The sequence below is a fragment of the Suncus etruscus genome, chromosome 16 (genome assembly GCF_024139225.1).
Source record: "Suncus etruscus isolate mSunEtr1 chromosome 16, mSunEtr1.pri.cur, whole genome shotgun sequence".
Classification (NCBI taxonomy): domain Eukaryota; kingdom Metazoa; phylum Chordata; class Mammalia; order Eulipotyphla; family Soricidae; genus Suncus; species Suncus etruscus.
In genome coordinates, this window is record NC_064863.1 from 79,124,693 (window position 1) to 79,138,537 (window position 13,845).

At 33.2% G+C, this 13,845-nt stretch overlaps 1 protein-coding gene across 1 annotated transcript in view; it reads left to right on the top strand.

Moving 5' to 3' along the window:
* Window positions 1-2,024: 2,024 nt before the first annotated feature.
* Window positions 2,025-13,845, top strand: part of MMRN1 (multimerin 1) — a 44,137-nt gene continuing 32,316 nt past the window's right edge. The window contains exons 1-3 of the mRNA XM_049790091.1: window positions 2,025-2,611; window positions 9,353-9,460; window positions 12,808-12,914. Coding sequence (XP_049646048.1) covers window positions 2,025-2,611; window positions 9,353-9,460; window positions 12,808-12,914 — 802 coding nt within the window. The remainder of the gene's footprint in view (window positions 2,612-9,352; window positions 9,461-12,807; window positions 12,915-13,845) is intronic.

The following is a 13,845-nucleotide window of genomic DNA, read 5'->3' on the forward strand; positions in this document are numbered from 1 at the left end:
AGGATTTGAAACAAGAGTAATTTCTTAAAAAGATAATAAGAGAAAAGCTTTTCAATTTTTTTAGTACTAAAAGAAATTGTGTATTTAGCTAGTTTCTAATGCCTAAAATAAGAGTTGTCAGAGATTATTTACACAGAGAACTGGTCTTCAGATAACATGTAAGTCTAATGCAATTTAAAAGACAGAAATACATTTTTTCTTTCATAATATCAGCACCTTGTTGAATATCACCCTTGTTGAATGAGCTGGAGTGTTGTTGGATAATTGCTAAATAAATGAATACTTAAATGATAAATTATAAAAATTTATTATTTACATATTAAATAAGTCTTCTATACAATTTTATTCCTTTTTTTTACAGTTGGAAGAACTTAATTGAAGTCCAAAAATCAAAGATTTTCTAGAATATTGAAATTATAAAGCCCATGAAGTATACATATGAAAGAAAAATATAAAAGTCTTTGATGTAAAAAACAAACAGAAAAAACCATTACTGGGGCCGGAGAGATAGCATGAAGGTAGGTCATTTTTCTTGCGTGCTTGAGGATGGTGGTTCGAATCCTGGCATCCCATATGGTCCCCCGAACCTGCCAGGAGCGATTTCTGAGCATAGAGCTAGGAGTAAACCCTGAGCACTGCTGGGTGTGACCCAAAAGCAAAAAACAAACAAAAAAGTCTTTGATGTAATTTGGGACTGAAGAGGTGGCGCAAGTGGTAGGGCATTTGTCTTACACACAATAACCTAGGATGAACCTGGGTTCAATCTCTGCATCCCATATGGTCCTCTGAGCCAGGAGTGATTTCTGAGCACATAGCCAGGAGTAACACCTGAGCGACACTGGGTGTGGCCAAAAAAAAAACAGTCTTTGATGTATTTAATCTTGTACTTCTAAAATCTTATACTTTGATACTACAACAAAGGTATAATAGAACTATAATATAGAATTTCATTTTTTATTTTCATATGACTACTTTTCTACATTGATTCCTTAGTAGTAAAATAATAATCACCCTCATTCATGAGAAAATAAGGGCTAGAATAGAGAGAAGTAAATGTTTTATTATTAAATATTTAACCTTGCCTTGTAGAAAATTTGAGAGCATAATTCAAAGTGTATGCCTTGTATGTCTGCATAATTTATTTGCACATACTTTTATTTTTGTTTTTGCATATAATTATTTTTTGGTTTTTGGGAAGAGGGTCACACCCAGCAGCGCTCAGGGGTTACTCCTGGCTCTCTGCTCAGAAATCGCTCCTGGCAGGCACAGAGGACCATATGTGATGCCAGGATTCGAACCGCCATTGGTCCTGAGTTGGCCACTTGCAAGGCAAACACCCTACCACTGTACTATCTTCCCAGCCCCCTGCATATAATTATTAATATTAACTTCACATAATGCGATAGTTGGACTGCATCTATAAAATAAAGCCTCCTGTTTATTTTTAATGATTCAGACTGTGATGTATAAAATTCAAGGACTACTAAATTAAATTTTTATTTGTATGTATGCAAGAAATAGCCACTTGAGTGTATGATTATTCTCTGGATGAAAGAGAGTAGAATTGTGCTACAAAATTTTGTTTCTCAATATCCTTTAGAAGGACAAAATGTTAGTTTCCTAGTTCAGCTCATTACAAAATATTCCATATTCCCTGTCATTGAATTGACATTTCTCTTCAAAATCAGCAGTGAATAAAACATGAATGTAGCCAAGAGAGAAAAGTTACTCTATGTTTTCCTCATAGATTGTTCTGATAATAATTGCCTGTACTTTCCCATTTGTCCTTTGCTCTGACAGAAACCCTCACTGCTTCCATAAATCCATCCTATGAGAGGTCATAGATCACACAAAACCTACAGAAACAGGAAATCAAACTTCCTGAGTCCAGTCCAAAACACAGAAACCTGTTTCCTCTACACATCTCAAATTGGTTAAGTTCTTTCTTAGTGAGTCAGTGTGGAAGCAACTGCCAAAAGGGTGAGAAGAAATTTATACAATCTACCTTACTTCAAACTACAATGATGAAGGAGGCAAAGTTATTTGTTTTGCTATCTAGTTTATGGAGTGGAGCTGTGGGACTTACCAATACTACGCTTACAAGAACTTCTACAACTAAAGAGAAAAATTTCCAGAAGAACATGACCTCAACTTCTTATGCCCTAAATCAAGCACAGAGTCTCCAAAGGATGCCAACCACTCCAATCATGACACTTGAGACAACTCCTAAGACAAGATCTTCTGAAAACAGTCTTCTAACATCAACATTACTTCCCTCAGAGATTGAAGAACTTCCTGAGATGAGGAGAATCCAAGCCCCTACCAAGGAGAAAACAGAAGAGGTGTTAAAGATGCAGACTCTTGCACCTCTGAGCAAATCTAGCATCCAGTTCAAACCCAAATCCAGAGAAGAGTCATTTGTCCTTTCTAATTCTACATTGAAATTCCTTCAGAGTTTTGCCAAAAACTCAAATCAACAGGCAATCCCACTCAGCTCAACTGGAAGTCTGGAACATCGAGCCACACGGGATATGTACCTCAGTAGAGGTGACAATCCTAGAAGCCAAAGAACCAACTCTCAAAAATCAAGTTTTGAAACAACTAGAGGAAAGTAAGAAACATTATTTTCTCTTTTCCCTCGATTGGATAGTTAAACTAGCTTACTTTCAGAAAATAATTTCATGTTCAAAATGACATTGAATTACACTCCAGTTATAGAATTAAGTGTTGCCTTATTTAATAGAAAAAAAAAACGAACAAATAAAAGGTAGTAACTTTATTTTAATTGCAATAGTCACAGTCACTTACAGGGTGCTTTACTGGAGAGAATCAATAATAAGTGATATATCACCAAAGAAATTGTTGAGTTAATTCAACTCAAGAGTAAATTAGTTGTGTGCATAACTATATCGATAGTTGAAAAGTGAGTGTGAAAAGGAGAAACATACTAATATCATTGGGTCTTGGACATATTTTTAAGGTGGACCCTCTGATGTTGAAGAAACTACATTTACAAAGAACTCATCAACCAGAGCTGGGTTGGAATCCAGCCATTGGTACTTTTTAACTCAATGACTTTGAGCAAAGCAATTGAGCTCTCCAAACCTGAAGAAGCTTCTTAGCTTCCATGTATATCAAATAAACATTAGTATAAGAAATACCAGTAAGTACATCAACTTTGTGGAGTTGAAATGCTAAATTCAGATAAATAGAATATGTTTACATTTTAGGCACCCCACAGAATCGATAGTGAACAAATAGAATTTTATAGTACTGTTACATTGGGTTATGCTATGATCATGAATGTGATGATGAATGAAAACTCTTTAATTGATCTTAATGGAAAGTTCAAGAAAATTCTATTCGTAAGTAAAGAATAATTGCTGAACGCAAATAGTAAAGCAGCACTTTAAAAAGTATTTTAAAAAACTTACAAAACAAAGTATATTAAAAGCATCTGTGAAAACTTCAAGCCAGTTCTTTGCTCTTTTAATGTTTAGATTTTTTTTTGTATATTCAGAATAGTGGCAGCTTAGTTCTATAAAACCATGTTTTTGCTGATGGTACAATAATTATATGATGTCAAGTAATACGTTAAGAGCTTAACTGAGCTAGGTACCTTACCAACTATATAAAATAATTAACTTGTAGTATTAGTGCATTTTTCTCAATGTAAGTCATTGTGTTATTATTATTGACTAAGATAATGCAAGTATGGAGGTTCATTTTAGTGTATTTTAATTCCTATAACTCTATTTTACTTTAGTAGAATATTTTAATATATAAAAATTCTGACTTAAGCTAACAGCCTATAAAATAATCTTTTAATAATTAGAATAATAATTCTAATAAAAATTAGAAGAAGAAGAAGAATTCTACCAAGATAGGTAGTATTTGAAATAATTCCAATTTTCTATAAAAGTACTACAGATAAAATATGTTTACCTTAAGACTGGTAAATTTTTGTCTACAATGGATATTTTAGTATTTAGATCAATTCTCCTCATGTTCAGAAATAAAATATTTTTGCTTTAAAATAATGACCAATATCAGTTATTGACTCTAAGTCACTTAAATGATAATTCTATTAATCAGAATTTGTTGGTGTTTGTCATTTAATTTTTAAAACCAGTTACATGGAACTCTGGGGACTTAAGAAATTATGTGAAATGTTTAGACATTTCTTTGTCAAAGATTTTTAATAGAATAGGATGTATAATGAAAACAAGAAGACAATTCAAATCAAAATGTCACTTATATTTTATATAGCATATATAAAGCATATTATTGGTTTCTTAGAGTACCTCATTTTCAAGTTTGGGAAACGTAGTAAAATTATTTGCTGGTAGTTTATTGTTCCCTTATTTTGTGCCAACATTATGTTAAATCTGGATATAGGTGAAACTTTGATAATAAGAATAATGTTTGTTTACAAATAATGCTACTTAAAATTAAGCACCAGTGTATCTGACAGAACTGGAAACTTATCCACAAATTATCAAATATTAAGTTAATTTGGGAGGGGTTGGGTCACACTCAGCGATGTTCAGGAGTTATTCCTGCCTCTGCACTCAGAAATCGCTCTTGGCAGGCTTGAGGGACCATATGGGATGCTGGGAATTGAACCCGGGTTCACCCTGGGTCGGCTGCACGCATACCTTACCACTGTGCTATCTCTCCAGCCTCAACTTAATTTTAGATACAACTGAACATAGATATTCTTCAAATTGATATTTTGGAGAGCTTGAAATCCTCTTTTGGTAAATCTTCCCATAAAGTTTAGACTTCTTATTCACATGCCATGCATTTGAAAATGATGTTAGAGAAAATTTAAGTCTTATAAATCTACTGCCAATGCAAAGAAGCCTTAATAAATTCAAAAGAATGTTTTTTAAAAAATATATTGTCTCTTTATTTTACAAAAGTGAATAATGAATACTTTATGGGACTAATTCTTGGTGCTGCCATTATACTACAACGAACACACACACACATATATATTTAATTAAACATATATCTTAACTACTTAATCATTTTCATAACTCATAGATTGTAGCACTTTTTAAGGTAAAAGTGGGTCTCCTAGGTACACCAAGGATCCTAAGGTCTCCCGCAGTCACAGATTTATGAATGATGACTAAGGCTGGTAGTGTGTTGCCCGCCCCCACATTTCACCCTCTGACATTATGGAATTGCTCTTGTAGTTTAGAGGTGCTACAACTAGTGGTTCTCGGGAATCATGAGATGCTGAATAAATGGGCCTAACACTTTTAGCTACCCTCCCTCTTATATCTTTACAGTAAGATTAAGTAACTTAACCAAGGCCACCTACTGAGTAAACATCAGAATAAATATTTAAATTCTAAATGGCTTTGATTCAGAAACAAACAACTCAACCTCAATTTATAGTCCTTCAGAAGAAATAGTCAAATATTGAAAATGGAAAAATTAGAATGACCAGTTAGTTCACTTTTCTAGTTTATAAATTTCCAGAGGGAACTCTCTGCCCTAGAGTAAGATCTGGATGTATTTTTTCCTAGTTCGTCATCTAAGTCCTTTCTATCTCATGCAGTTTCATCTTCTTCCTCTTAACCATTAAATATATATAGGTTCTGTTAAGTGTATTTTGTTAGTTAAACTTGTTGTTCTCTTTTGCTCCTTTGCCTCTTCTCTCCTGACCTGTTCATCATCCTTACAAATCAGCTTTGTGGTTAGGACATTGGTAAAGTCTGACATCTACTGGAATAGAAATAGTTTGCATTGTCCTGTCTCTGGATATTTTGTATCCAGAACTTATCTAACTTATTTATTTGTCCCATCCTATACAAACACACACTCACACACATGTCAGCCTATGTGTGTATTTGAATAGGGTGACACAAATAAATAAGTTAGGAACAGAGAAATACTACAAGGCATAAGACTTATTGCCCTGCACACAGCCAAGTCCAGTTTGATTTCCAAGACCACATATGGTACTCTGAGCACTATGAAGAATGATATTTGAGCACAAAGTCAAAAGTAAAGAGTGAGACCTGAGCACCACCAAGCACGGTTTAACACCCCACCCAAAAGAACTTGTTTATTCTTGAATAAACAAGAAAAAAAGAAAAAGAAAAAAACTCCCAACTTAACTCTACAGATCACGTAATCATCAGCAAGAGCACATAACATAATATATATTATGTTAGCTCATTCAGTGACATAGTAATTCAGTAATATTATTTTTGTTGTATGGCTTGTATACACAATGGAGAAGGCAAACAGTAATATTTCCTAGAGTTCACATCTGAAAGAAGGAAAGTTACCATTAGCACTCATTTACCTCTAGCATGTATTAAATTATTTCTTTATAATTTTCTTTCACTTATTCGATACTTCCAGCCTTTTTCACCTTCCAACTTAACTTAACAACAACAACAACAAAAATAACAACTACAAATACAGATACATTCTCTTCATTTACCCTCTAAGAAAAAGACTAGGGACTGAGAGAGGCAAGCAGGAATGGTGCTTGCCTTTCACGTGGCTGACTTGGGTTTGATCCCTGTCACTCTATATGACCCACGAACCCTACCAGGAGAGATTCTTGAACAGAGCCAGGAGTAACCCCTGAAAATTATCTGTGTGGTTTTAAAAAAATAAAGACAAGAAAGGAAAGGAGGTAGAGAGAGAGCAAGAGAGCTTTATTTTGTTTCATTTTCCTCTTGTTCCTCTATGAATACCTAAGAACCTAAGTTCATATCAATTAAAAATAATAAAAATATAGTCCTAAAACTTTTCAGTTTGTCAGGTTTCCTGACAGGCATGAAATCTTTTTGTCTGAGAGAAAATTGCATTGAATTTTCTAGTTAATGCTAAGATTTTAGATGGTTTATTCTGAATTTCAGTGAGCATTCACAGGATCTGTTGTTTTCGTATTCTTGTGTCAGTTCAATGATAGATTATCAAGAGCCTGGTAACCCAACAAATATCATGGCAGATAAGATGTTTGCCTTATGTACAGTTGACCAGGGTTACATCTTTAGCATCCCTTATGGTTCCGCTGAGCCTAATAGGAGAGATTTCTGAGCACTGAGCCAGGAGTAAACACTTAGCACCACCAGGTGAGGCCTCCAAACAACCAAATGAACAAAAAGAGGACCTGAGAGTAAGTACTGGGACAAGGTGCTCATTTGATTGCACACAGCTGACCGGTATTTGGCACAGCTTTTGATCCCTTGAGCATAGAGCCAGATATAAACATTATACACCATAGTGTGTCACCAAAAAAATTGTTTATTTATACTTTCTTTCCTTCATTGTCCTCAAGTTCTATAAATTAAAATTAATTCTGCCCTCTCCTTCTTTGGTTTTGGGCCCATATCCTCAGGGTTTACTCCTGACTCTATGCTCAGGAATTACTTCTGCCAGTCTGTAGCTACTTCTATATATTACTTCTATGCAGTTCAGAAGATTGAACCTAGTCCAACTGTCTGCAAGACTAATACCCTACCTGCCGTACTATCTTTCCTGCACCGAATTTGAATTCATTTACTCCCTTATTTTGTCAATTCCAGGAACTAGGATCTTGCTCATCAATAATTAAATAGATCTGTCTTTTCTCTAGAACAAAACTACTAACTTGCAATATCTAAATAATCAATAGGTGCTTTATTTTCAGTACATATTGTGGCACAAGCAGAGTTAGAATTCCAAATTCAAAGTGCTATTTATAGGATATAGCCATGTGAAAAAAGGAACACTTGAAGGTAACTGCCTTCCATCCACCATAATCAGTCTGGAAAGGCCTAAGGGATTTCTTGATTTAAGGAAAAAGCTTGCCTGGTATGACCCATTGACCTTTATACTGTCTGTCACCTTTCTACCAAGACAAATTTTAAAATTTAATTTGAAGAAAGAATTTGGTTTTGAAATACTGCGTACATCTTTGACATCCCCTTAATGAATATATTTCATTAGAAGTATATGACAATTATGAGTCACTCAGGTGTTATTTAGCTGTGGATAGTTCTGATTTACACTAGATCAAAAGTTGCTTGACCATAAACAATCTGAAGTTTTGCTTTATTTGCCTACTCAGTTATGATAGCTGTGAAATTGTTAGGCTGTTTAGGATTTTAATACATGAATCTAACTTGTTTCACAAATAATATTTATCTATTCATTAATTATTCATCTACCACTCACCTCTCTTTTTCTATTTTTCTTTTTTAAAATAAATATCTTTATTTAAGCACCATAATTACAAGCATTTTTTAGTTGGGTTTTAGTTACATATAAAAATACAGAACACCCCCTTTTAGAAAATTGGTTTTTTGTTTTTTGTTTTGATTTTTTTGGTTTTGAGCCACACCAGTGACACTCATGGGTTACTCCTGACTATGTGTTTAGAAATTACTCTTGGCTTAGAGAACCATATGGGATGCCGGGGATCGAACAGCAGTCAGTCCTAGGTTAGTGCATGCAAGGCAAATGCCCTACCACTTGTGCCACTGCTCCTACCCCCCAAATTGGTATTCTTTAAAAAAATTTTTTATTGTGGCCAAAGTGAATTACAAATCTCTCACAGTAATATTTAAGGTACATAGTGACAACGAATGAGGGGCATTCCCACCACCAGTGTTGTCCTCTCTCCACCCCTGTTTCCAGCATGCATCCCACATCTCCCTCCTTTACCCCCTGTAATGCTAGCACAATTGTTCCCCACGTTCACCTCTCTTTTTCAAATACTAGGCCATATAATAGGTAAATTTCTTCCTATTGTATCATACTCTATATCCTTCTATAATCATTTGCCATTGTTTGTGTTATCAAACAATGTTTGATACAAAGTTTGAAACAAGTTTGTTTCAAACTGTGTTCGTTGAAGTGAGTTATTCTCTATCATCCTTGATATAACCAATGAATTTATATGGGTAATAAAAATTTTAATGTCCTTTTATTGTGATCCTATCATTCTGAATCTTTTGTTTTTATTGGTTCTCCAGTACTTTGTTCTTTAGTTCTTGGTTTCCCAGTTCTTTGTTTAATGCATTTTTGACTCAAATTCCATCTTGTTTCAATGGGGTGTCATGAAAAAAAGGCTCTTTATAGAATTGGATCTTCTTTGTGGCACTAAATTTTTCAACTTTTTATTCAAAAGACTTATTTACAATAAATTGTATGTTTTCTATTTCTCTGCTTTAGCTTCATAAATCACTGAGTTAGATTTACTTAGAGAACATTTGGTCCTTAGAAGTCTAAATATTACAAAGCAAATGTTAACGACTCTGACAGAAAAGGTTGTGGAATGACTTTAATGAAAATGACTCTTCATCTTTATTTTTTTCTGACTTTGTTTCTTCCATAGGAACTGGTGTGCTTATGTACATACTAGATTATCTCCCACAGTGATACTGGACCACCAAGCCACTTACATCCCAAGTGGGATAAGACCCTGTGGATCCTGTTCTCAAAGGTATACATATTTCTTAAGAATAGTCACTTCTTTTTTCTCATGTGTAAAATAGATCTGATATTGATTATATCTCATAAATGCTTTGTATGAATTCATTATTAATACAGATACAATTATATATGAAATATATAAAAGTAGTCACTTCTTTTACTAGAATCATGTATGACCTATGATATAGTAAATTAATCACCCCCGGTACAGGTTTATGTAAAGGTCAGAGAAAGATCATCCTATTAACTTAGGTGAGTGATCTTCAGTAAGTTAAATGCAGACACTAACAATACTAATAATATACATGGTAGATTTTAGAACATGTAATAATGCAGTAATCTACTTAGCTTGGTGCTTGGGACTATGTGAATCTTCAATAAATGTTGACCTTTAGCTTGATTTTATTATTATTATTATTATTATTATTACTATAATTACTGCTATCCTACAGCCTAATCTGTCATTCTCTTCTTTAATTCATGTGACATTTATACACAGTTTTAAAGCTTTACTAATGACTTCTCTGTCGTGGACATACGGCATGTCATAGCACAGAGTAAAGTCCATAATAGAAAAAGTCTCTAATTACAATTAGGTATGGTAAAGCAGTTAAGTGAAGTTTTCTTTCTAACATCTATTTTAATTACTTGCTTTATACAGTTTATATTTTTGTAATTCTCTGTAATTGCCCTATCCTAGACTATATGACTAATTGATAAATTCTCTGAATTCATACAGTTAAAGAAGGTCATCAGATGGTTCAGAAGAAGTTGATATAAAAAGTAAAATTGTTATTCTGGACATGGTATTAATAGTATGTATTATCATACAAATAAATGCAAGGTAGTGAAACTGCTATATTAACAGTCTGGAGCACTATGCAATAAGGATGCATAAAATTAAGGTGTTGTGTAGACCTCTGAGGGATAACTAATGTTCATAGTAGAGGGAGCTAAGTACAGCCCAGGGATTTATGAGATCTGAGCTCCATTTCTTCTTTCATCATTTATTCCCATTGTTATAATTTTCTTGCCTACAAAGAACGAAAAATGCATTTTTAATTTTTAGTAATGAAATTTTCTTAGTAACCCTTAAAGTATTGAACATTTGAATTCAAGATGAGCTTTTGTTCTTTTTAAACAAATCAGAAATATATCTTTTATTTACATCTCTTGCATCTTCACCCAATCATTTTCTCGGTATTTAATTAGTATGTCATATTTTATTTTTATCTAGTGTAAGAGCCACATTTACATATATAAGAAAATCAGCTTAGATTTAGGTTTTGGGTAGAGATGGTATTTCATTAAACAGAGTCATTTACTAAAAAATAATGGACTTGAATGAGCATATATTAATGTTTAGGCTACTTTAGACTTGGAAGGAACCTTATCGGTTATTTTTAAAATGAAGGAATAACCTCATACATTTTGCATTAAATCAAGTAAAGCAGCAGTTAAAACTCAAAAATTTTTTTGTTTTGGGGGCCACACCCATTTGATGCTCAGGGGTTACTCCTGGCTAAATGCTCAGAAACTACCCCTGACTTGGGGGGACCATATGGGACACCAGGGGATCGAACTGCGGTCTTTCCTTGGCTAGCGCTTGCAAGGCAGCCTAGCACCACCTCACCGGCCCCTAAAACTCAAATATTTTTAAGTCCAGCCTATGATGATACATCTTTCTTCTATAATAAACTATTTTAGTTGTGAAAGCAATTACTATTTTCTCTATTTAAGTATACATGACAGATTCTAAGATAAAAAAGGGGGAGACTAACCCACATAACATATATTAAAGTATTGTCTCCATGACTTTTTTGTGTCCTAGTGTTTTCATCTTTCTGTTCTTTGCTCCTAATCAACAACTTGGCACAATTATTATGGACTGACTGTGAGGACTAAACAAGATAATTACATACTCATTTCATACACCGTTTGACTAATATTAGCTAAGTTTCAAAGTGATGGGCATGGGAGATGGAGCAATAGTATAGCTAGTAGGGCATTTGCCTTGCATGTGGCCAACCCAGATTCTATCCCCAGCATTCCTAACAGTCCCAAGAGTATTGCCAGGAGAAGTAATTGTTAAGTGCAGAACCAGGAGTAACCCCTGAACCAAGTGAAGCCCCCAAAGAAAACAAAAAAATTAAAGTCCCAGACATAAAAATAATATGTTTTAATGTTTTATTACTTACAGAATATGACTAGTCTGAATCTAGCATATGCACTACGTTTTCTGAGTGTTACACTAAGAGTTTAGTTTTTTTATTTACCTTCTATTATTTGCCCTCTAAAATAGTATTTTCTTCAAATATCTCCCTCCCTTTCCCACTTTTCCTCTTTCGTTTCTCTTTCTCAGAGAAATACTATGTGAATAATATATAATATTATTTTAAAACTTGAGAGATGAACAAAGGCAGATTGAAAAGGATAGAGATGGGGCCGGAGAGATAGCATGGAGGTAAGGCATTTACCTTGCATGCAGAAGGTGGTGGTTCAAGTCCCGGCCTCCCATATGGTCCCCTGAGACTGCCAGGAGTGATTTCTGAGCATAGAGCCAGGAGTAGCCCCTAAGTGCTGCGGGGGTGTGACACAAAAGAAAAAGAAAGAAGAAAGAAAGAAAGAAAGAAAGAAAGAAAGAAAGAAAGAAAGAAAGAAAGAAAGAAAGAAAGAAAGAAAGAAAGAAAGAAAGAAAGAAAGAAAGAAAGAAAGAAAGAAAGAAAGAAAGAAAGAAAGAAAGAAAGAAAGAAAGAAAGAAAGAAAGAAAGAAAGAAAGAAAGAAAGAAAGAAAGAAAGAAAGAAGAAAGAAAGAAAGAAAGAAAGAAAGGAAAGAAAGAAAGAAAGAAAGGAAAGAAAGAAAGAAAGAAAGAAAGAAAGAAAGAAAGAAAGAAAGAAAGAAAGAAAGAAAGAAGAATTAAAGAAAAGAATAGAGATTATATTCATTTCAGTTAGATGACTGATATATGATTTAAGTTCTTTGATATTGATTTAAAAAAAAGCAGGTCTAGAAAAATCAGTATAAGGATATAAGAAAATGCTAAGAAAGAACAAAAACATACCTTTATAAACTATTTTAATGTTGTGATTAAACCACCTTTTAATATCGGCTTATGGAATGCATTATAAAGAGAAAAACTACAATATCACTAGAAAATGTAATAATGGTAAAATTACAAAATATAAAATACCTAATTTTTGTAATATATTTAAAGAAATAAAAGTTTGACCATCATATAAATTAATCATCATCATCATAACAGAAAATACTTACTAAATGCTTGTTATAGTTCATGCATTTTCCCAAGTACTTTAATTTAATGTGAGACAAAAATCTACTCTCTCTTTCTTCTTTAGATCTCTGAAGTTATCAAATCCTGTCTATAAGATGCAACATAAAATCGTTACCTCATTGGAATGGAAGTGTTGTCCTGGATTCAGTGGCACAAACTGTCAGATAAAAGGTATATTTTAATTAATGTCATAACAGCAATCAAAAGCACAAAACTTGTAAAAAAGCAATTGTTTTCAGAGAAGAAAAAAATGCTTGGTACCTTTTGAAGTAAGGCTAATTGACATGCAGCCTAACTATTGGGACAGTTAACCTTTTGAAAGGTTCTGATTTGTTATTATAGGTCCTTAAAATCTAATATAAATTATCCTTTGATTTCTTTCACTTTTTATTGGTTTTATATGAGAAAACAGACACAACTATTGTCTTATTTGCTCTAATGCTTTTTTAATAGAAATATGTGTTATTTAGGTGACAAAACCTTAATTTTATATGATGATTAAAAATAACCTTTCTTAAATGGAGACTGCAGTCTGGATTTTCTACAATTCAATTATTTGAAATATTATGCCTATGAATGAAATTCAACTTTAAAGAATATATAAATGGAACATGCATAATTCTGCTTTTTAAAAATATTCTAATGAAACCATCATTTGAACTGAGATTTTAAAGGTTTTCTAGTGACAATTCTGATTAAACTCATGTGAACTGCTGTGTCCTAACATCCATGCTACTATTATTTTCTTTTAGCTTTAAACAGGTTTCCTTTGAAAAATAAGATATGTCATCAGCATACATTTTAAATGAATAAATATTACAAGTCTCTTAGTAGTAGTGGGAAATTCAATCATCAGCAAAAGAGAATGTTATTAAAAATTAATGTAAGTGTGGAGAAAACCATTATGATTCACATTAAGAAAAAGAAAATTGTACTACCAAACCTCCAGGAACCTGATGGCTTAGTTAGGAAAATTATATATGGTTTCTTCATCTTACACACTATGAATCTATACTATTATCTGCTTTGAGTTGGGCCTAAATTTCAGAGATGTTATAAAAATTTCATATATTTTAAACTATAACATAATGTGTAGTAATAA